General features: G+C 43.4%; 1 protein-coding gene across 2 annotated transcripts in view; it reads left to right on the forward strand.

Annotated features, from left to right (window-relative positions):
* Positions 1–23,085, forward strand: part of LOC142256797 (oncostatin-M-specific receptor subunit beta-like) — a 109,539-nt gene that overhangs the window by 38,663 nt on the left and 47,791 nt on the right. For both annotated transcript variants that reach the window (XM_075328697.1, XM_075328690.1), the window contains exons 2-3: positions 17,651–17,742; positions 20,754–20,917. In XM_075328697.1, the coding sequence (XP_075184812.1) occupies positions 17,664–17,742; positions 20,754–20,917 (243 nt within the window). In that variant the 5' untranslated portion in view covers positions 17,651–17,663. The remainder of the gene's footprint in view (positions 1–17,650; positions 17,743–20,753; positions 20,918–23,085) is intronic.

A 23,085-nucleotide genomic window follows, 5' to 3' on the forward strand; every position in this document is an offset into this window, starting at 1 on the left:
TTGGGTTTTTGCTACTTCAGTTTCATATATCTAATAACTGATGGACTGAGTAATATTTCTAGATTGAAATGAGATTTATTGTACTAACAGAAAATGTGCAATCCGCATTTAAACAAAATTTGACCGGTGCAAAAGTATGGGCACCTCAACATAAAAGTGACATTAATATTTTGTAGATCCTCCTTTTGCAAAAATCACAGCCTCTAGTGGCTTCCTGTAGCTTTTAATGAGTTCCTGGATCCTGGATGAAGGTAGATTTGACCATTCCTGGTTACAAAACAATTCAAGTTCAGTTAGGTTTGATGGTCGCCGAGCATGGACAGCCGCTTCACATCATCCCACAGATGTTCAATGATATTCAGGTCTGGGGACGGGGATGGCCATTCCAGAACATTGTAATTGTTCCTCTGCATGAATGCCTGAGTAGATTTGGAGCGGTGTTTTGGATCATTGTCTTGCTGAAATATCCATCCCCTGCGTAACTTCAACTTCATCACTGATTCTTGCACATTATTGTCAAGAATCTGCTGATACTGAGTTGAATCCATGCGACCCTCAACTTTAACAAGATTCCCGGTGCTGGCATTGGCCACACAGCCCCAAAGCATGATGGAACCTCCACCAAATTTTACTGTGGGTAGCAAGTGCTTTTCTTGGAATGCCGTGTTTTTTGCCTCCATGCATAACGCCTTTTTGTATGACCAAACAACTCAATCTTTGTTTCATCAGTCCACAGGACCTTCTTCCAAAATGTAACTGGCTTGTCCAAATGTGCTTTTGCATACCTCAGGCGACTCTGTTTGTGGCGTGCTTGCAGAAACGGCTTCTTTCGCATCACTCTCCCATACAGCTTCTCCTTGTGCAACGTGTGCTGTATTGTTGACCAATGCACATTGACACCATCTGCAGCAAGATGCTGCTGCAGGTCTTTGGAGGTGGTCTGTGGATTGTCCTTGACTGTTCTCACCATTCTTCTTCTCTGCCTTTCTGATATTTTTCTTGGCCTGCCACTTCTGGCCTTAACAAGAACTGTACCTGTGTTCTTCCATTTCCTTACTATGTTCCTCACAGTGGAAACTGACAGTTTAAATCTCTGAGACAACTTTTTGTATCCTTCCCCTGAACAACTATGTTGAATAATCTTTGTTTTCAGATCATTTGAGAGTTGTTTTGAGGAGGCCATGATGCCACTCTTCATAGGAGATTCAAATAGGAGAACAACTTGCAAGTGGCCACCTTAAATACCTTTTCTCATGATTGGATACACCTGCCTATGAAGTTCAAAGCTCAATGAGGCTACAAAACCAATTTAGTGCTTCAGTAAGTCAGTAAAAAGTAGTTAGGAGTGTTCAAATCAAGAAATTGATAAGGGTGCCCATACTTATGCATCTGTCAAATTTAGTTTAAATGCAGATTGCACATTTTCTGTTAGTACAATAAACCTCATTTCAATCCAGAAATTTTACTGAGTCCATCAGTTATTAGATATATGAAACTGAAATAGCAAAAACCCAAATTGTTATAAAGAAAAAAGGTTAGCATTAATAGGGGTGCTCAAACTTTTTCATATGACTGTATATATTTATTTATATATATATATATATATATATATATATATATATATATATATATATATATATATATATGTATATATATATATATATATATATATATATTTCCCCCTTTTCCTGTTTAAAAATAGAGAAATATACAAATTTGGTTTTGCTGCATCTATAAAAGTCTGATCTATTAAAATATAAATGTAGTTAAAAAAATGTAAACATATTTGCAATTTTCCGGTTGGCGCACTTCCTTAAAAAAGCGAATAAAAAGCAATAAAAACTTTGCATTTGCCTTAGTTTAGTATCTATAAAATGCCAACTTGTAATGCAAAATACAAGTCCTTTCCCAGTATAATGGGCGGAAAAAATGAAAAAAGTTACGAGTTTGAGAAAATCCAAATTTTTTTTACAATTTTTTTTTAAATTGTTTGAATAAACAAAAATGTTTTTTATCGCAATAATCGCACTGAACTAGAAAATCATGTTCCAAGTTCCTTTTTACAATGAATTCCATAAAATAAAAAGAAACACAAAATCTAATGGCAGAAATACTTTTTTTTGTTTCTTCTTAGAATTTTTTTTAAACGCATTAGTGAAGTGAACGGTTTCATTCAAAACTACATCTTGTCCCGTAGAAAACGAAACCTGATACGGCCGGAACGAAACCGAAAAAAAAAGTTACCGTATTTTCCGGTTATAAGACGCACTTCTTTCCTTCCAAAACTATGGGGGTACATCTTATAATCCGGATATTGCTTACCAGAGCGGCGGTGGTGGAGCGGGGTCACAGGAGGAAAAGTCGGCGATACTGAGTGCTCTGAGGAGGGCTGTCATTGCAGTGGAGCAACTCAGGAGGGTCACAGAACAAAGGGTTGGCGATGCGGTGTGCACCAATGATTTGAAAGTGGGCTGCAGGCTCCATTGATTCGCCAGCAGTTGATACAATGGACTTCAAGAAAATAGCCACGGAGCCAGCGCGTGCACAGATTGATGCGATGGACTTCAAGAAAATGGCCTCAAAATACTATCTGTACACGCACTGCCTCTGTATCCATTTTCTTGAAGTCAATCTTCAACCACGGGCAATTCAATGCAGCCTGCAGTTCACTGGCAGATCAATGGACCCTGTCGCTGCGACACCCCTGAGTCTACTGCATCACTGACCCTCCATCCACTGACCCTCCTGACCTGCGACACCCCCTTCTCTGAGTCCAACCCTCCATCCAGTGACCCTCCTGAGCCGCGAAACACCCTCTTCTGAGTCCGCTGTATCAGCGACCCTCCATCTAATGACCCTCCTGAGCCGCGAAACACCCTCTTCCGAGCCTGGTGCATCGCCGACCCTCCATCCACTGACCCTCCTGAGTTGCGACACCCCCTTCTTTGAGTCCACTGCATCACTAACTCTCCATCCACTGACCCTACTGAGCCATGACACCCCCTTCTCCGAGTCTGTTGCATTGCCGACTCTCCATCCACTGACCCTCCAGAGTCATGACACCTCCTCCTTCGAGTCCGCAGCATTACTGACCCTCCATCAACTGACCCTCCTGAGCCACGACACCCCTTCCTATGAGTCCGTTGCATCGCTGACTCTCAATCCATTGACTCTCCTGAGCCATGACACCCCCTCCTCCGAGTCCGCTGCTTTGCCTACCCTTCATCCACTGACCCTCCTGAGCCGCAACACCCCTTTTTTCGAGCCCACTACATCGACGACCCTCCGTACACTGACCCTCCTGAGCCGCGACACCCCTTCCTCTGAGTGAGCTGCATCGCCAACCCTCCATCCACTGACCCTCCTGAGCCGCGACACCCCCTCCTCCGAGTCAGCTGCATCGCCAACCCTCCATCCCCTGACCCTCCTGAGCCGCGACACCCCTTTCTCCGAGTCTGTTGCATTGCCAACTCTCCATCCACTGACCCTCCTCAGCCGCGACACCCCCTTCTTCGAGCCCGCTACATCGCCGACCCTTCCCCCTGGAGAGATATTTTAACATTAAAAACTATTTTTTCCTATTTTCTTCCTCTAAATTTGGGGTGCGTCTTATAATCTGGGGCGTTTTATAAAACGAAAAATACGGTATGGCTTTTGGAAATAGAGTCAAAAATTGGAAAAGCAAAAAAATGAAAGTAGAGGAAAAGGGATGAAAAATGTAACAACCTTCAAAATGATACATTTGGAAAACTCAGCTCTCCGGCATAACACAAAATCCCCTGTATTGCTACATTAATGCAAAAACAAAAAAGTATAAATTCTGCAGAAGGATGAAGGAAATATTGATACATAATAGGACTTTTTTCGCCACATTGCCTGCAGCCGGATTTCTTGGTGAACGGAAGGAGTTTGCAGGGACTTGTATAGAGGGAATCCTATATAATCCTCCTTATTTTTATGTGGACATTATATGCTGCTATGGGGCCGTGAAAAGGAGGCGCAGAGACGGGCCATGATATGTCCCTTATACTAGTGGCTGCCTGGATATGAAAGTGTTAAGTGGAAAGCCCCTTAAAGCCGTGCCAGAAAGGCACAGACGCTGAAGAACTGAATCGCTGGCCTGAAAATAACCCGAAAATTACACGTTTCATTTGCTGCACGTCTGTATTTAGCCTTTTCACTTTCCGCACCATCTAATTTACTGCAGAGCAGATTTAAGACCCTCGTATTATAGCGGTTTATGTCTCTATCAGAGTATGGCGGTAATATCCTATAGGGAAGGATAATAGCGCCAGCGAGTGCGGTGACTGCGCCACATTTATGCACTAAAAGCTACGAGGGCTCTGTGATTGGATCAGGTTTCCTAAAGTCTGAACTGTCCCAGAAATGTCACTAAATGTTACAGATAGTGATAGACCCGAACTGCAAAAGTCTGGATCTGTTCCACATGGGTTCAAAAGTCCCCGAGCACTGATCATTCTGAGAAAACTCCAGATAAACTCCAGAAACTCGAGGTAAAAAAATAAAAATAAAGAAAAAATAAAGAAAAATTGGGGAGAGCAGACGTGCTTTCAGCACCAAATCTGCATCTCTTGGCCCAAAAATGCACAAAACCAGGTTTGATACCGTTTCAGTGTGGTTTCCAGCCAGGAGGTGCAAATTTGGTGCTGAAAAGTCTGCATCAAGTTCAGGGACCCATTAGATGTGGCAATCCTGGGTGGCTGCATGCTGCTATTTTTAGGCTGGGGGGCCAAGAATCATGGGCCTCCCCAGCCTGAGAACACCAGCCCCCAGCTGTCGTGCTTTTTCTTGGCTGGATATCAAAATTGGGGGAGACCACACGCTGTTTTTTTAAATTAATTAAATAATTTTAAAAAGCTGGATGCGCACTTCTGGGGGCTGCAGCCTGTAGCTTTGGGCTTTATCTGTGCTGGGTGTCATAATATGGGAGGACCCTAAGCCAATTTAGTTATTTTTTTTATTTCTAGAGAAACACAGCATCTGTGATTGGTTGCAGTCAGGAACGCTGTGACACAGGGTGGGGGCGGATGTTACTGCAAACATATTATGTGTGCTCTGCACAGCACTATATGGCAATGTAGTGGCTGAAATGATGAGAAAATATTACATGTGTTTATTTTGTAAAACCTTTGGGATTATATGGCGGTATTATTATGGCTTTTTCACATTATTAACTTGGCACTATATGGCGGTGTGTTTGAGCAGAAATTTAGTATAATATTTGGAGACTATATGGCTGTATTGCGTGTGGCAGTATAATCTATATGGCAGTGTGTGGCTGAAATGATGAGAAAACCTTACGTGTTTATTTTGCAAAATATTTGGGAACTCTATGGCGGTTTTATGTGGGCTGTGCAAAGCATTATATGGCAATATCCAGCTGAAATGATGAGAATAAATGACATGTCTATTTGACATTTTATTTTAAGACGGTATTATGTGGTCTGCACATGGCAGTATAATATGACATGGTTAAGTGTAGGCTGTATTTATGAGACAAATGAGGTGAATACTTTGTATTTTAATTGGGGACTATATAGCGGCATTATGGGGGCTGTGTGTGGAAGTATTATGTTGAGACTATATGGCAATGTGTGGCTTAAATTATGAGAAAACATAAAGTGTTTATGTTGCAAAACATTTGGGGACTATATGGCAGTATTATGTGTGCTGTGCATAGCACTATATATATATATATATATATATATATATATATATATATATAGTTGTGTGTGACAGTGTTATTTTAGGTTTATATGCAATGTAGTACATGGCAATATTCAGGTTGATATGATGAGAATAAATGACATGTCTATTGTGCATATCATATGGGACAATATAGCGGTATTATATTAGTTGTGTGTGGCAGTATTATTTTGGGTTTATATGGCAATGTACAACCAAATATTATGAGAGTAAATGACGTGTCTATTTTGCCTATTATTTGGGGACTATATAGCGGTATTATGGTGGCTGTATACTGCAGTATTATCTTGGCACTAACTTCCTATGTTTATTTTGTAATATTTGGAGTACTGTATAGCGGTATTACAGTATGTGGACTTGAATGACAGTATTATGGAGGTGTACATGTTGAAAGAATTCAAATGACATTTTTCTATTTTGCATTTTAGTTGTAGACTATTAGACGGTATTATGTGGGCTGCACATGGCAGTATAATCTCACAATGACATTGTTACGTGTAGGCTGAAATTATGAGAAAAATTAGTTGGATATTATGTATTTTATTTGGAGACTATATAGCGGTATTGTGTGGGCTGTGTGTGGCAGTATTATATTGGCACCATATGGCGATGTAAGCTGAAATTTTGAGTGACAATATCCTATGTCTTTTGCATGTTATTTGGGAATGGTGGACTTTTTCAAAACTAGTCAAAAAGATCACTATAAAAAGGAAAAAAATCCCACGATGGCCTCGTACACTCAGGCCGCTTTCACTTCTGGGGATTTCTTTATTTTCTGCAAGTTTTGAAATTAAAAAAAATCCTTTAAGGAATAAATACAAACGAAGATGTATAAATAGAACCGTAAAACAATGCTTGAAGGTGAGAATCCCAGCGTAAGGCTGAGTTCACACGTTGCTTATTTGGTGCGGATTTGGTCCATGAGGTCATCAGTGGATTGGTCCATGAGGTCATCAGTGGATTGGTCCATGAGGTCATCAGTGGGTGGGTCCATGAGGTCATCAGTGGATTGGTCCATGAGGTCATCAGTGGGTTGGTCCATGAGGTCATCAGTGGCTGGGTTTATGAGGTCATAAGTGGGTTGGTCCATGAGGTCATCAGTGGGTTGGTCCATGAGGTCATCAGTGGGTTGGTCCATGAGTTCATCAGTAGGTGGGTTCATGAGGTCATCAGTGGGTTAGTCCATGAGGTTATCAGTAGGTGGGTTCATGAGGTCATCAGTGGGTTAGTCCATGAGGTCATCAGTAGGTGGGTTCATGAGGTCAGCAGTGGGTTAGTCCATGAGGTCATCAGTAGGTGGGTTCATGAGGTCAGCAGTGGGTTAGTCCATGAGGTCATCAGTGGCTGGTTTTATGAGGTCATCAGTGGGTTGGTCCATGAGGTCATCAGTGGGTTGGTCCATGATGTCATCAGTGGGTTGGTCCATGAGTTCATCAGTAGGTGGGTTCATGAGGTCATCAGTGGGTTAGTCCATGAGGTTATCAGTAGGTGGGTTCATGAGGTCATCAGTGGGTTAGTCCATGAGGTCATCAGTAGGTGGGTTCATGAGGTCATCAGTGGGTTAGTCCATGAGGTCATCAGTAGGTGGGTTCATGAGGTCATCAGTGGGTTAGTCCATGAGGTCATCAGTAGGTGGGTTCATGAGGTCATCAGTGGGTTAGTCCATGAGGTCATCAGTGGGTGGGTTCATGAGGTCATCAGTGGGTTAGTCCATGAGGTCATCAGTGGCTGGGTTTATGAGGTCATAAGTGGGTTGGTCCATGAGGTCATCAGTGGGTGGGTTCATTAGGTCATCAGTGGGTTGGTCCATGAGGTCATCAGTGGGTTGGTCCATGATGTCATCAGTGGGTTGGTCCATGAGTTCATCAGTAGGTGGGTTCATGAGGTCATCAGTGGGTTAGTCCATGAGGTTATCAGTAGGTGGGTTTATGAGGTCATCAGTGGGTTAGTCCATGAGGTCATCAGTGTGTGGGTTCATGAGGTCATCAGTGGGGTGGGTCCATGAGGTCATCAGTGGGTTGGTCCATGAGGTCATCAGTGGGTGGGTCCATGAGGTCATCAGTGGGTTAGTCCATGAGGTCATCAGTGGGTGGGTTCATGAGGTCATCAGTGGGTTAGTCCATGAGGTCATCAGTGGCTGGGTTTATGAGGTCATAAGTGGGTTGGTCCATGAGGTCATCAGTGGGTGGGTTCATGAGGTCAGCAGTGGGTTAGTCCATGAGGTCATCAGTGGCTGGTTTTATGAGGTCATCAGTGGGTTGGTCCATGAGGTCATCAGTGGGTTGGTCCATGATGTCATCAGTGGGTTGGTCCATGAGTTCATCAGTAGGTGGGTTCATGAGGTCATCAGTGGGTTAGTCCATGAGGTTATTAGTAGGTGGGTTCATGAGGTCATCAGTGGGTTAGTCCATGAGGTCATCAGTAGGTGGGTTCATGAGGTCATCAGTGGGTTAGTCCATGAGGTCATCAGTAGGTGGGTTCATGAGGTCATCAGTGGGTTAGTCCATGAGGTCATCAGTGGGTGGGTTCATGAGGTCATCAGTGGGTTAGTCCATGAGGTCATCAGTGGCTGGGTTTATGAGGTCATAAGTGGGTTGGTCCATGAGGTCATCAGTGGGTGGGTTCATTAGGTCATCAGTGGGTTGGTCCATGAGGTCATCAGTGGGTTGGTCCTTGATGTCATCAGTGGGTTGGTCCATGAGTTCATCAGTAGGTGGGTTCATGAGGTCATCAGTGGGTTAGTCCATGAGGTTATCAGTAGGTGGGTTTATGAGGTCATCAGTGGGTTAGTCCATGAGGTCATCAGTGGGTGGGTTCATGAGGTAATCAGTGGGTTAGTCCATGAGGTCATCGGTGTGTGGGTTCATGAGGTCATCAGTGGGGTGGGTCCATGAGGTCATCAGTGGGTTGGTCCATGAGGTCATCAGTGGGTGGGTCCATGAGGTCATCAGTGGGTGGGTTTATGAGGTTAACAGTAGGTGGGTTCATGAAATCATCAGTGGGTAGGTCCATGATGTCATCAGTGTGGACATTCCTTGCATTCCCTTACAGGGCAGGGTATAGAGGACAGGAAGCAGTGGCCATCTTTAGATCTGTGTCACGTGTATGATCTGAACAGGCTTATGTAAGGTGAAATAATACACTTCATCGGTCATATCCCACAATCCCCTACGACTCAAGGTTAATTAAGTATTTGATCAGGACAATCTAACAATTTCAGTGGAGACCTTAAATCCAAGCGTTAAAGTGCCGGCCTGCAATTGTTATGTTAACAAAAACATCAAGATGCTGAAAATCAGAGTGGATTTTAGACACAGATATGTTGCAGATTTCAGTTTAGCAATCTGAGTGTAAAATCCTTACCAAATGCACAACATGTAAACCTGAAATAGTCTGGATTAGCGGATTGCATATTTGGTGCGGATTTTTCCAGTAAATTTTCAGCATGTAAAATCTGGAGCATTTTACAGTACCAGCAAAGTGGATGAGTTTTACCGTAATCTCACACATTTTCAGCACTTTTTTTTGTGTGGAATCCACGCGGAAATTGGCTACGGTTTACAATCCACACCAAATCCTTGCAGATTACCTACCAAAAACGTTTATTTCCACAACAGAAGAGGACGTGCTGTGGATTTAAAAAAAAAAAAGTACGAAAAAATTAATTTACGCTCAGATTCTGCAGCAAAATATAAAATTGAAAGAATGTGGATGGGAGTAACACAGGGCTACTGCTGGTAATGTTGAATGCTGAGGATTTTGTTTGTAAAATCCACACCTAATTTGCAATGTGTGAACCCAGCCTTGCTTTTGCAGCTGCCACCTGACATTGAGCTCTGAGCTCTTGAGGTGTCTGATAGATGCCTCTCCATTATTAACCTCTGGGGTTGATGCCAGCTGACACTACACAGCTGACATCAACCCCAAAAGTATTATTGGGTTTCAGGAAGGGCCAGAATTGGCGCAACTAATGTAATAAATTGGTTAACCATAGCTAGAGTCAGGGTGTGTTTTTTAAAATACAGTATTTTTGTGTTTTCTCTTAACTTATGGGGGTGTCTAATAGACACCTCCCCATTATTAACCCCTGGGCTTAATAACAGCTGGCAATACACAGCTAACCTCAACCCCAAAAGTATTAACCCTATACCCACCGAACCAGGACAGTCGGGAAAAACCATGGTGAAGCGCTAATGGCAAATCTAATGGAGCACCTGCAGGCTGCTATTTTTAGGCTGGGAGGGGCCAAATAACCATGGACCTTCCCAGCCTCGTAATATCAGTCTCCAGCTGTCTGCTTTACCTTGGCTGATTGTAAAAAATAGGGGGGGACCCCACTTTGTTTTTTTTTTCATTTATTTATTTTATCATAAAAATCTATCCAATAAGCTACACAAGGAGCAATTTTATTACATGTCCATCGCTTTCTCTGTCTTTCTATTTCTATCTATTATCTACTGCTATAGATCCTACAGAAATAAAGACACTACTCTCCATTGATTAATTAAAATCCTTTACTGGTACATCAATTCAAAGGGATATATAGAAAATAGGTAACTGTGTAGGATGAAGAAAACCAACCCAGGCCACAAAGTAAAAATGTTGTCTGAATCAAGCCATCACATTGGTTGTATAAATAACATTTAAATAATGGATGGTTGTGTGATGTATAGGGCAAATAGGAAAACATGTATATACTGTATAAAGACAAAAGAAAGTAAACAGATTTTGTGTGAGTAAAGGCTCCAAGATGTGAAAGTATGGGAGTCTCACAAAGGGAGAACTAAGCAAGTATGTACTAAGCCATACATGTGAAAGTATGGGAGTCTCACAAAGGGAGAACTAGGCAAGTATGTACTAAGCCATACATGTAAAAGTATGGGAGGTTCACAAAGGGAGAACTAAGCTAGTAGATACTAAGCCATACATGTGAAAGTATGGACATTTCACAAAGGGAGAACTAAGCTAGTGCATACTAAGCCATACATGTGAAAGTATGGGAGTCTCACAAAGGGAGAACTAAACCAGTAGATACTAAGCAATACATGTGAAAGTATGGGAGTCTCACAAAGGGAGAACTAAGCCAGTGCATACTAAGCCACACATGTGAAAGTATGGGCGTTTCACAAAGGGAGAACTAAGCCAGTGCATACTAAGCCACACATGTGAAAATATGGGAGTCTCACAAAGGGAAAACTAAGCCAGTATGTACTAAGCCACACATGTGAAAGTATGGGAGTCTCACAAAGGGAAAACTAAGCCAGTACATACTAAGCAATACATATGAAAGTATGGGAGTCTCACAAAGGGAGAACTAAGTCAGTGCATACTAAGCCACACATGTGAAAGTATGGGCGTTTCACAAAGGGAGAACTAAGTAGGTGCATACTAAGCCACACATGTGAAAGTATGGGAGTCTCACAAAGGGAAAACTAAGCCAGTATGTACTAAGCCACACATGTGAAAGTATGGGAGTCTCACAAAGGGAAAACTAAGCCAGTACGTAGTAAGCCATACATGTGAAAGTATGGGAGTCTCACAAAGGGAGAACTAAGCCAGTAGATACTAAGCAATACATGTGAAAGTATGGGCGTTTCACAAAGGGAGAACTAAGCCAGTACACACTAAGCCATACATGTGAAAGTATGGGAGTCTCACAAAGGGAGAACTAAGCCAGTAGATACTAAGCAATACATGTGAAAGTATGGGAGTCTCACAAAGGGAGAACTAAACCAGTAGATACTAAGCCACACATGTGAAAGTATGGGTGTTTCACAAAGGGAGAACTAAGTCAGTGCATACTAAGCCACACATGTGAAAGTATGGGAGTCTCACAAAGGGAGAACTAAGCCAGTACGTACTAAGCCATACATTTGAAAGTATGGGAGTCTCACAAAGGGAGTTCTAAGCAAGTATGTACTAAGCCATACATGTGAAAGTATGGGAGTCTCACAAAGGGAGAACTAAGCCAGTACATACTAAGCCATACATGTGAAAGTATGGGAGTCTCACAAAGGGAGAACTAAGCCAGTACATACTAAACCATACATGTGACAGTATGGGAGTCTCACAAAGGGAGAACTAAGCCAGTACATACTAAGCCATACATGTGAAAGTATGGGAGATTCACAAAGTGAGAACTAAGCCAGTACATACTAAGCCATACATGTGAATGTATGGGAGTCTCACAAAGGGAGAACTAAGCCAGTACATACTAAGCAATACATGTGAAAGTATGGGAGTCTCACAAAGGGAGAACTAAGCCAGTAGATAATAAGCCATACATGTAAACGTATGGGAGTCTCACAAAGGGAGAACTAAGCCAGTACATACTAAGCCATACATGTGAAAGTATGGGAGTCTCACAAAGGGAGTTCTAAGCAAGTATGTACTAAGCCATACATGTGAAAGTATGGCAGTCTCACAAAGGGAGAAATAAGCCAGTACATACTAAGCCATACATGTGAAAGTATGAGAGTCTCACAAAGGGAGAACTAAGCCAGTACATACTAAACCATACATGTGACAGTATGGGAGTCTCACAAAGGGAGAACTAAGCCAGTACATACTAAGCCATACATGTGAAAGTATGGGAGTCTCACAAAGGGAGAACTAAGCCAGTACATACGAAGCAATACATGTGAAAGTATGGGAGATTCACAAAGTGAGAACTAAGCCAGTACATACTAAGCCATACATGTGAAAGTATGGGAGTCTCACAAAGGGAGAACTAAGCCAGTAGATAATAAGCCATACATGTGAAAGTATGGGAGTCTCACAAAGGGAAAACTAAGTCAGTGCAAACAAATGAGCAGACCGAGGGGCAAAATGAAATTACATCCACAAATAACCATTATAATATCTTAATACACCTGTAACCAATGCAGGTGAATAATAAACCATATGAATGTGGCCCAGGAAGACCCAGGGGTCATATTGGCAATGACGCCAAATAAGTTTTTATTATCTCTATAGCATTCACTGCTGTCTACAAACGCAAGCAAAAATGCTATAAAATGCTACAAAAATGCATAAAAAACACAATAAAAACACACTGTGTGCACACAGCCTAAAAAGTAAAAGAAATTGCAAAATCGTTCCTTTATCTGGCTGATTTGGGTAAAAAACCTGGCAGGTATCAGCAGGATAAGACGTGCCGTTCATGTTATCATACACTCCATCTTTATGTACGCAGCTCCTTCCCGTAATCCCTGCCCCATTCTGCTCTACAGTCACCGGTTTACAAACACTCGAGATTCCAAGTTCTAGCATGTACAGTAAGAGCAATAATCCACAGAAACCTACAGACAGGTCAGACTTTGACTACTTTTGACTTCTCGACTTCTTCTGGTCTCCATCTTGGTCTCTAGAGTTGGATTTGGTGCCAAGATCTGGATATCCAGTATATTAATTTTCTTGTTCAGTAGTAACTGGGTCCATTGGTTGAATGGTATAATTCATAATCACAAAAAAACTCAATAACCGCCACATTTAGGAAGCCGCCAGAGGTTCTGGCTAGCAGCAAGGACACCATCAGTCCACTCTTCCCTACCGGAAAGCTTAATAATTGTCTCAAGGAATAAATAGGGTCAGTCTTTGTTGACTATCGACTATCTGCATGTACAAGGTGCAAGCCCCGGGTTTCCATGTAACACAATTAAAGTGTTGGTCCCGCTCAGATTTTCTGCTGATTGTGGCACACAAAGGGTTAAACAGCGATTTTCATTCTAGCTGTCTCCATGACAAATATGCAGTTAAAAGCATTTCACAAACACAGAAAAAGCTCAATTCTTTTTTTTATATTCTCCATGAATTTCAAAAGAATTTTCTACAGATCTCTTTGTTTTTGGCAGATAGTTTACATAAAGAATTACAGTCAGGGACAAAAGTATTGGCGCCCTGGAGATTGTCCCATACAATGAAGTATTTCTCCCAGAAATTATTGCAATTACACATGTTTATTTCCTTTGTGTGTATTGGAACAACACAGAAAAACAGAGGGAAATAAGGCAAATTGGACAGAATTTCACACAAATCTCAAAAATTGTCCCCCTCACCTTAATATTTGGATGCGCCCTTTACCCATTAGAATCTGCAGTCAGTCGCCTCCTATAACCGTCCACAAGCTTCTTCCTCCTCTCAACCGGAATCTCGTACTCTTCTTTATAAACTACTTTAGATCTCTCATATGTGAAGACGTCTTCTCTTCTCTTCCTCTCCTCTTCCTCTTCTCTTTCTCTTCTCTTTCTCTTCTCTTCCTCTTCTCTTCCTCTTCTCTTACTCTTTTCTTCCTCTTCTCTTCCCCTTCTCTTCCTCTTCTCTTCCCCTTCTCTTCCTCTTCTCTTCTCTTCCTCTTCTCTTCCTCTTTTCTTCCTGTTTTCTTCCTCTTCTCTTTCTCTTCCTATTCTCTTCCTCTTCTCTTCCTCTTCTCTTCCTTTTCTCTTCCTCTTCTCTTCCTCTTCTCTTTCTCTTCTCTTTCTCTTCTCTTTCTCTTCTCTTTCTCTTCTCTTTCTCTTCTCTTCCTCTTTTCTTCCTCTTCTCTTCCCCTTCTTTTCCTCTTCTCTTCTCTTCCTCTTCTCTTCCTCTTTTCTTCCTCTTTTCTTCCTCTTTTCTTCCTCTTCTCTTCCTCTTCTCTTCCTCTTCTCTTCCTCTTCCTCTTCTCTTCCTCTTCTCTTCCCCTTCTCTTCCTCTTCTCTTCCTCTTCTTTTCTCCCAACAGCAATTTTCAGATCTTTCCATAGGTGTCAATAGGATTTATATCTGGACTCATTGCTGCCAATTCACAACTCTCCAGCACTTTGCTTCCATCCATTTCTGGGGCTCCTTGGAGTCATTGTCCTGCTGGAGACCCCTCACCTAGGACGCACCCTCAGCTTTCTGACACTGGGCTCTACATTGCCACCCAAAATCCTTTGGTAATCTTCAGATTTCATGATGTCTTGCACACAGCCAAGGCACCCAGTGCCAAAGGCAGCAAAACAACCCCAACCATCTCTGACCTCCACCATGTCTGACTGTAGGTGCTGTGCTATTTACTTTGTAGGCCTCATTCTGTTTTTGGTAAACATTAGAATAATGTGCTTTACCAAAAAGCTCCATCTTGGTCTCATCTGTCCACAAGATGCTTTCCCAGAGGATTTTGATTACTCGCGTACGTTTTGGCTTTTTTCTGTCTCTGTGTCAGCAGTGGGGTCCTCCTGGTTCTCCTCCATAGCGTTTCACTTCATTCAGATGTGGATGGATAGTTTGCGCTGACACTGATGCCCCCTGAGCCTGTAGGATAGACTGAATTTCTTTGGAACTTGATTGGAGCTTATCCACCATCTGGACTATCCCGCGTTGCAACATTTCCTCATTTTTTCTCTGCCGTCCACGTCCAGGGAGATTAGCTACCCATTAACATGGGTTGTAACCTTCTTGATTATGTTGCGCATTGTGGACCAAGGAACATCAAGATCTCTGTAAATGGACTTGTAAACTTGAGATTATTGATATTTTTCAACCATTTTGGTTCTCAAGTCCTCAGACAGTTCTCTTCTCCTCTTTCTGTTCTCCATGCTTAGTGTGGCACACACAGACACACAATGCAAAGATTGAGACAACTTCTCCCCAATGAGGAGTGATCTCACCCATGTGTTGGTGTCCGAGATTCACTGTCTTCTGCCTTGGGAGGCACTTAGGGCTTCAGCAGAGACAGCCATATGCAGTATTAGATGTGGACTGTCCTTGTAAGGATGGAAATTTTGGGTTGTGTAGGCCCAGAATACCCTTACAGGGATACAGTGTGCCTTCCCCAAGCCCCCCTTGCTAGTGCTGCTTTCAAGACTGAAGACAGTGAATCGCGGACACCATCACATGGGTGAGATTGTTCCTTATCTGTTTTGTTTGAGACGTTGCTTTGCCATATATTTGAGGGTGCCCCCTGAATGGTATTATAGGTGCTGAAAGGGTCTGCTACAGGTCATCGAGGTGCTAATCACACAATGGGGGGGAGAGCATCTACCCTATAAGCAATGTTTCTTCTTTCAGTATTTGAGTGATATGGGGTCTCAGGGATACTACTGTGTTGAAAGTTTTGGATGGATGCATTTTCTTTACAGGTCCTCCAAATGGTAATCACAGCACACACTGACTACTTCATTGTATTGTGCTGCAGCTTCTGTATTGCCGCCACTACAATTGGAGTTGTGATTTGTTTTTATTATACCTTACCCTGTGTGGGGTGCTATACATTTTTGAACTTTTTTATCTAACAATTAAAAGTTCACTTTTACACTCACTCTAGTGACGTTTACATAATCAAACCTACACCAGCACAGCAAACTATGTACAGATGTTACACAGACTCTACAGCAGCACAGCCAGCTATATACAGATGTTACACAGACTCTACACCAGCACAGCAAACTATGTACAGATATTACACAGACTCTACAGCAACACAGCCAGCTATATACAGATGTTACACAGACTCTACAGCAACACAGCCAGCTATGTACAGATGTTACACAGGCTCTACAGCAGCACAGCTAGCTATGTACAGATGTTGCACAGACTCTACAGCAGCACAGCCAGCTATGTACAGATGTTACACAGACTCTACACCAGCACAGCCAGCTATGTACAGATGTTACACAGGCTCTACAGCAGCACAGCCAGCTATGTACAGATGTTACACAGGCTCTACAGCAGCACAGCCAGCTATGTACAGATGTTACACAGACTCTAAAGCAGCACAGCCAGCTATGTACAGATGTTACACAGGCTCTACAGCAGCACAGCCAGCTATGTACAGATGTTATACAGACTCTAAAGCAGCACAGCCAGCTATGTACAGATGTTACACAGGCTCTACAGCAGCACAGCCAGCTATGTACAGATGTTACACAGACTCTACAGCAACACAGCCAGCTATGTACAGATGTTACACAGACTCTACAGCAGCACAGCCAGCTATGGACAGATGTTACACAGACTCTTCAGCAGCACAGCCAGCTATGTACAGATGTTAAAAAGACTCTACAGTAGCACAGCCAGCTATGTACAGATGTTACACAGACTCTACAGCAGCACAGCCAGCTATGGACAGATGTTAAACAGACTGTACAGCAGTGCAGCCAGGTATCTACAGATATTACATAGACACTACAGCAACATAGCCAGCTATCTACAGATGTTACACAGTCTCTACAGAAGCACAGCCAGCTTTGTATAGATGTTACACAGACTCTACAGCAGCACAGCCAGCTATGTACAGATGTTACACAGACTTCTCATCAGCGCAGTCAGCTATGTTCAGATGATACACAGATTCAACAGCAGCACAGCCAGCTATGTATAGATGTTACACAGACTCGACAGCAGCAGAGTTAGCTATATACAGATGTTACACAGAGTCTACAGCGGTGCAGCCAGCTATGGACAGATGTTACACAGACTCTACAGCAGCACAGCTAGCTATCTACAGATGTTACATAGTCTCTGCAGCAGCACAGCAAACTATGTACAAATGTTACACAGACTCTACAGCAGCACAGCCAGCTATCTACAGGTGTTACACACACTCTACAGCAGTCCAGCCAGCTATCTACAGATGTTAAACACACTCTACAGCAGCACTGTCAGCCATGAAACATGTTACACAAATTTACAGCTGTACAGCCTGTTATGTACAAGCGATGCATACATATATATATATATATTTTTGACAAACATGGTATATTCCAAGATCAGACAATGGGACGAATCCTAAGATAAATTGAATAATTGAGATGCCAGTGACCCTAGTGTAGGTCATACTTAGAATACATAGACTGGACTGTTTGGAGCTCAGTTTCTGTATTTCCCATTGTTTAGGAGCTCACATAACGGAGTACACCAAACCAACTCTGAAGGAAATAATGATGATTTTCACTGTTTTCCAGATATCTTCCATTAATGGACCATTGTGCTAGACGGCATGGAGTCATTGCCGCTCTGTTCCTGACTCTCAAATTTGGACTGTGGCATTGTCAAGGTATGTCCTGATGTTACGGTTGCTGCGAGCACTGGAGACTATGTCCAGATTTCTTGCTACTGCACATGTGCGAGCGCTGGAGACTAAGTCCAGATTTCTTGCTACTGCACATGTGCGAGCGCTGGAGACTAAGTCCAGATTTCTGGCTACTGCACATGTGCGAGCGCCGGAGACTAAGTCCTATCTTGGAGCCATTGCACATGTGCAGGTGACATCATCGCTGACACGAGGTCACATGTCTCTGACACCTTCTATGCCGATTGGTCGCTGGTCATGTGCTTGTGACGCCTTGCTCGGTGATAGGCCAGCATGACGTCACTCCTGTCGTTCTGGCAGCGGATTGGCTCTGGTGTTCTCCATCTTGGATGAGGCACAGAGTCTATATAAGACCCTGACACACGCCGCATGGCGCTCAGTCCTCTTGGTTCATGCATAAGAGTAGACGCTCTGTGCGCGTTCCTCTAGGCATTCCTCTGTCTATGCTAGGTGAGCGCTACCGGCAGGGTAGCGTTCTTATACCTTACAGCTTCGGCTGCTGTCCGTATCCTTACCTCTTAGTGGAGCGGACATAGGCAGGTGCCTGAGGCACATGGTCTGGCTGGGCCTTGTGATTCGACTCGTAGGTGGACGTTGCCGCTAGGGTAACGTTCCTTATACTGCGTCTGGCAGTTGTTCGTATCCTCGCACACTAGGGGAGCGAACAGAGGTAGGAGCTTTGTGCGGCTTACGCTGCTGTTCGTCTCTTTTGCACCACTAGAAGAGCGGACCTAGGCAGGTGCCATATCTAGTGGTTCGTGTCCTCGCACACTAGTGGAGCGAACAGAGGTAGGAGCTTTGTGCGGCTTACGCTGCTGTTCGTCTCTTTTGCACCACTAGAAGAGCGGACCTAGGCAGGTGCCATATCTAGTGGTTCGTGTCCTCGCACACTAGTGGAGCGAACGCAGGTAGGAGCTTTGTGCGGCTTACGCTGCTGTCCGTCTCCTGGCACCACTAGAGGAATGGACCTAGGTAGGTGCCATTTCGCACACATTGCCTTTGTCTCTGTGATTATTAACAGAGATCATTCCACACACCCTCCAAGTAAGGGAGGAATTGCTTTACTTACTTATTATATTCCTCTGTGAGTTAACAGAGGTATTGCACTCTGCCATAGTCTGCAGCAAAGTCTTTGCACGGTGGACCCTGACTGTCTGATACTCCTTTAGGTTATTATCAGACAGCCCCCGTAACACCTGAACTGCAGCATTCTAGATCAAGATAATCAATGTGATCTTGTAAAAAAAAAACCAGAGAAGTTCTCAAGTAAATATCTCCAATCCATCTTACAGATGGAGTTATACTTTCAGTAAACTGCGACTGTAACACACACTTCCTGTATGGTCTATAGAGGTGCCCATATACATAACCTGCCATATACAGAAGTTGTACAGACTATAGAGGAGGATCGATAGTGAAGTGCAGGAGTTACATGAACAATACATCAGCAAAGCCCACTACATACTAGAGTTATTCAGACCCTGCAGCAGCAAAGCTAGCTATGTACAATGGGTATGCAACAGAATAACATGCTATATACAGCAGTAATACAGACTAGATAGAAGCACAGATAGTGAAGTACAGGAGATACATGAACAGCACTTCAGCAAAGCCCGTTACATACTAGAGTTGTTCAGACCCTGCAGCAGCACAGCTAGCTATGTACAGGGTGTATACAGACTATACAACAAAATTGCATGCTATATACAGCAGTTATACAGACCATACAGGATCACAGATAGTGAAGTACAGGAGTTACATGAACAGCACATCAGCTAAGCCCACTACATACTAGAATTATTCAGACCCTGCAGCAGCGCAGCTAGCTATGTACAGAGGGGGCATACAGACTATACAACAGAATAGCATGCTATATACAGCAGTTATACAGACTACATAGGAGCACAGATAGTGAAGTACAGGAGTTACATGAACAGCACATCAGCTAAGCCCACTACATACTAGAATTATTCAGACCCTGCAGCAGCACAGCTAGCTATGTACAGAGGGGGCATACAGACTATACAACAGAATAGCATGCTATATGCAGTAGTTATACAGACTACATAGGAGCACAGATAGTGAAGTACTTGAGTTACATGAACAGCCCTTACATACTAGAGTTGTTCAGACCCTGCAGCAGCACAGCTTGCTATATATAAGATACTCAGAAACCCAAAATCCATATAAAAAAAAGCCAAAATACATAACTTTAAGCAAATTTAAAAAAGAACCAGCTTTCTATCAGGCAAAATAAGATCATTTTATTGATAGAAAATATATAACATATAATTGTATATTAAAAATAAGAGAATACAGAGGAGGACAAAGATGAATCAGAGACAGATTAAGAACTTGGTCGTTCGAAACGCGTCCTCTTGTGGGGCAGGTTGAAACATAACATGGATTTTTTTAAAATGGAATTATAAATAAATAAGAATCTTAAATGAAATCTTTCCGTGGACTTGTTTGCTGGAATTCACTTCTAATTTATGCCATGAGTTCTGCTACCTTCCTTTTCCCTGCACGGTCCTGGATAAGCAATCTCCGATGAGAAACAGGTGAGTTGGACAAAAGTTTGGTTTTGTTCTAGAGGAGGACAAAGATGAGTATACCGAGAAATAAAAATAAATATATCCACCATAATCTCCTCTGCAGATCAATAGTATGTATCACATATAACCTACAACTTCATTAGAAGGGGTTATAAACATTAATCTCATGAAAAACAGCAAAAGTGGAAGGTAGAGTCACAACAGGACAGGTTTGGCCAAAAAATAAGGTTAAGTATGGAATTAATATGTAACCCAATTGTCTAAGATAACCGTAGTCTGTGCATTCACCCGTGCAGCGGATGAGACATCGGTGAACAATTAATTTAGGATTTAAAAATAAACTTATCTGGAACTCGTCTGTCATTGTGGCTTTGGACTCTGCACTAATTTGTTGTTTTCTTTTGCTTTTTTCTGTTTTAGAAACGGTTGTGTCTTTCCCACCAATCAACCTGGAAATTTACAATGATTCATTGCACCAGCGTTTATATGTGGAATGGAATGTCACTAGAACCACGTATGAGACATCAGACATAATGTTTCACATCCAAGTGGCCAGGTCTGAAAACATGAATATTATTGAAAACGTAAGTATGCAGGATCTTATCATGTATCTGTGTATGCAGGGAGCTCCCCCTAGTGGTGGCTGCAGACAGGATCTTATCATGTATCTCTGTATACAGGGAGCTCCCCCTAGTGGTGGCTGTAGACAGGATCTTATCATGTATCTCTGTATACAGGGAGCTCCCCCTAGTGGTGGCTGCAGACAGGATCTTATCATGTATCTCTGTATACAGGGAGCTCCCCCTAGTGGTGGCTGCAGACAGGATCTTATCATGTATCTCTGTATACAGGGAGCTCCCCCTAGTGGTGGCTGTAGACAGGATCTTATCATGTATCTCTGTATACAGGGAGCTCCCCCTAGTGGTGACTGCAGACAGGATCTTATCATGTATCTCTGTATACAGGGAGCTCCCCCTAGTAGTGGCTGCAGACAGGAGCTTATCATGTATCTCTGTATACAGGGAGCTCCCCCTAGTGGTGACTGCAGACAGGACCTTATCATGTATCTCTGTATACAGGGAGCTCCCCCTAGTGGTGGCTGCAGACAGAATCTTATCATGTATCTCTGTATACAGGGAGCTCCCCCTAGTGGTGACTGCAGACAGGACCTTATCATGTATCTCTGTATACAGGGAGCTCCCCCTAGTGGAGGCTGCAGACAGGATCTTATCATGTATCTCTGTATACAGGGAGCTCCCCCTAGTGGTGGCTGCAGACAGGATCTTATCATGTATCTCTGTATACAGGGCGCTCCCCCTAGTGGTGACTGCAGACAGGACCTTATCATGTATCTCTGTATACAGGGAGCTCCCCCTAGTGGAGGCTGCAGACAGGATCTTATCATGTATCTCTGTATACAGGGAGCTCCCCCTAGTGGTGGCTGCAGACAGGATCTTATCATGTATCTCTGTATACAGGGAGCTCCCCCTAGTGGTGGCTGCAGACAGGATCTTATCATGTATCTCTGTATACAGGGAGCTCCCCCTAGTGGTGGCTGCAGACAGGATCTTATCCTGTATCTCTGTATACAGGGAGCTCCCTCTAGTGGTGACTGCAGACAGGATCTTACCATGTATCTCTGTATACAGGGAGCTCCCCCTAGTGGAGGCTGCAGACAGAATCTTATCATGTATCTCTGTATACAGGGAGCTCCCCCTAGTGGTGGCTGCAGACAGGATCTTATCATGTATCTCTGTACACAGGGAGCTCCCCCTAGTGGTGGCTGCAGACAGGATCTTATCATGTATCTCTGTATACAGGGAGCTCCCCCTAGTGGTGACTGCAGACAGGATCTTATCATGTATCTCTGTATACAGGGAGCTCCCCATAGTGGTGGCTGCAGACAGAATCTTATCATGTATCTCTGTATACAGGGAGCTCCCCCTAGTGGTGGCTGCAGACAGGATCTTATTATGTATCTCTATATACAGGGAGCTCCCCCTAGTGGTGGCTGCAGACAGGATCTTATCATGTATCTCTGTATACAGGGAGCTCCCCCTAGTGGTGGCTGCAGACAGGATCTTATCATGTATCTCTGTATACAGGGAGCTCCCCCTAGTGGTGACTGCAGACAGGATCTTATCATGTATCTCTGTATACAGGGAGCTCCCCATAGTGGTGGCTGAAGACAGAATCTTATCATGTATCTCTGTATACAGGGAGCTCCCCCTAGTGGTGGCTGCAGACAGGATCTTATCATGTATCTCTGTATACTGGGAGCTCCCCCTAGTGGTGGCTGCAGACAGGATCTTATCATGTATCTCTGTATACAGGGAGCTCCCCCTAGTGGTGGCTGCAGACAGGATCTTATCATGTATCTCTGTATACAGGGAGCTCCCTCTAGTGGTGGCTGCAGACAGGATCTTATCATTTATCTCTGTATACAGGGAGCTCCCCCTAGTGGTGGCTGCAGACAGAATCTTATCATGTATCTCTGTATACAGGGAGCTCCCCCTAGTGGTGGCTGCAGACAGAATCTTATCATGTATCTCTGTATACAGGGAGTTCCCTCTAGTGGTGACTGCAGACAGGATCTTATCATGTATCTCTGTATACAGGGAGCTCCCCCTAGTGGTGGCTGCAGACAGGATCTTATTATGTATCTCTATATACAGGGAGCTCCCCCTAGTGGTGGCTGCAGACAGGATCTTATCATGTATCTCTGTATACAGGGAGCTCCCCCTAGTGGTGG

The sequence above is a fragment of the Anomaloglossus baeobatrachus genome, chromosome 1, assembly GCF_048569485.1.
Source record: "Anomaloglossus baeobatrachus isolate aAnoBae1 chromosome 1, aAnoBae1.hap1, whole genome shotgun sequence".
NCBI lineage: Eukaryota > Metazoa > Chordata > Amphibia > Anura > Aromobatidae > Anomaloglossus > Anomaloglossus baeobatrachus.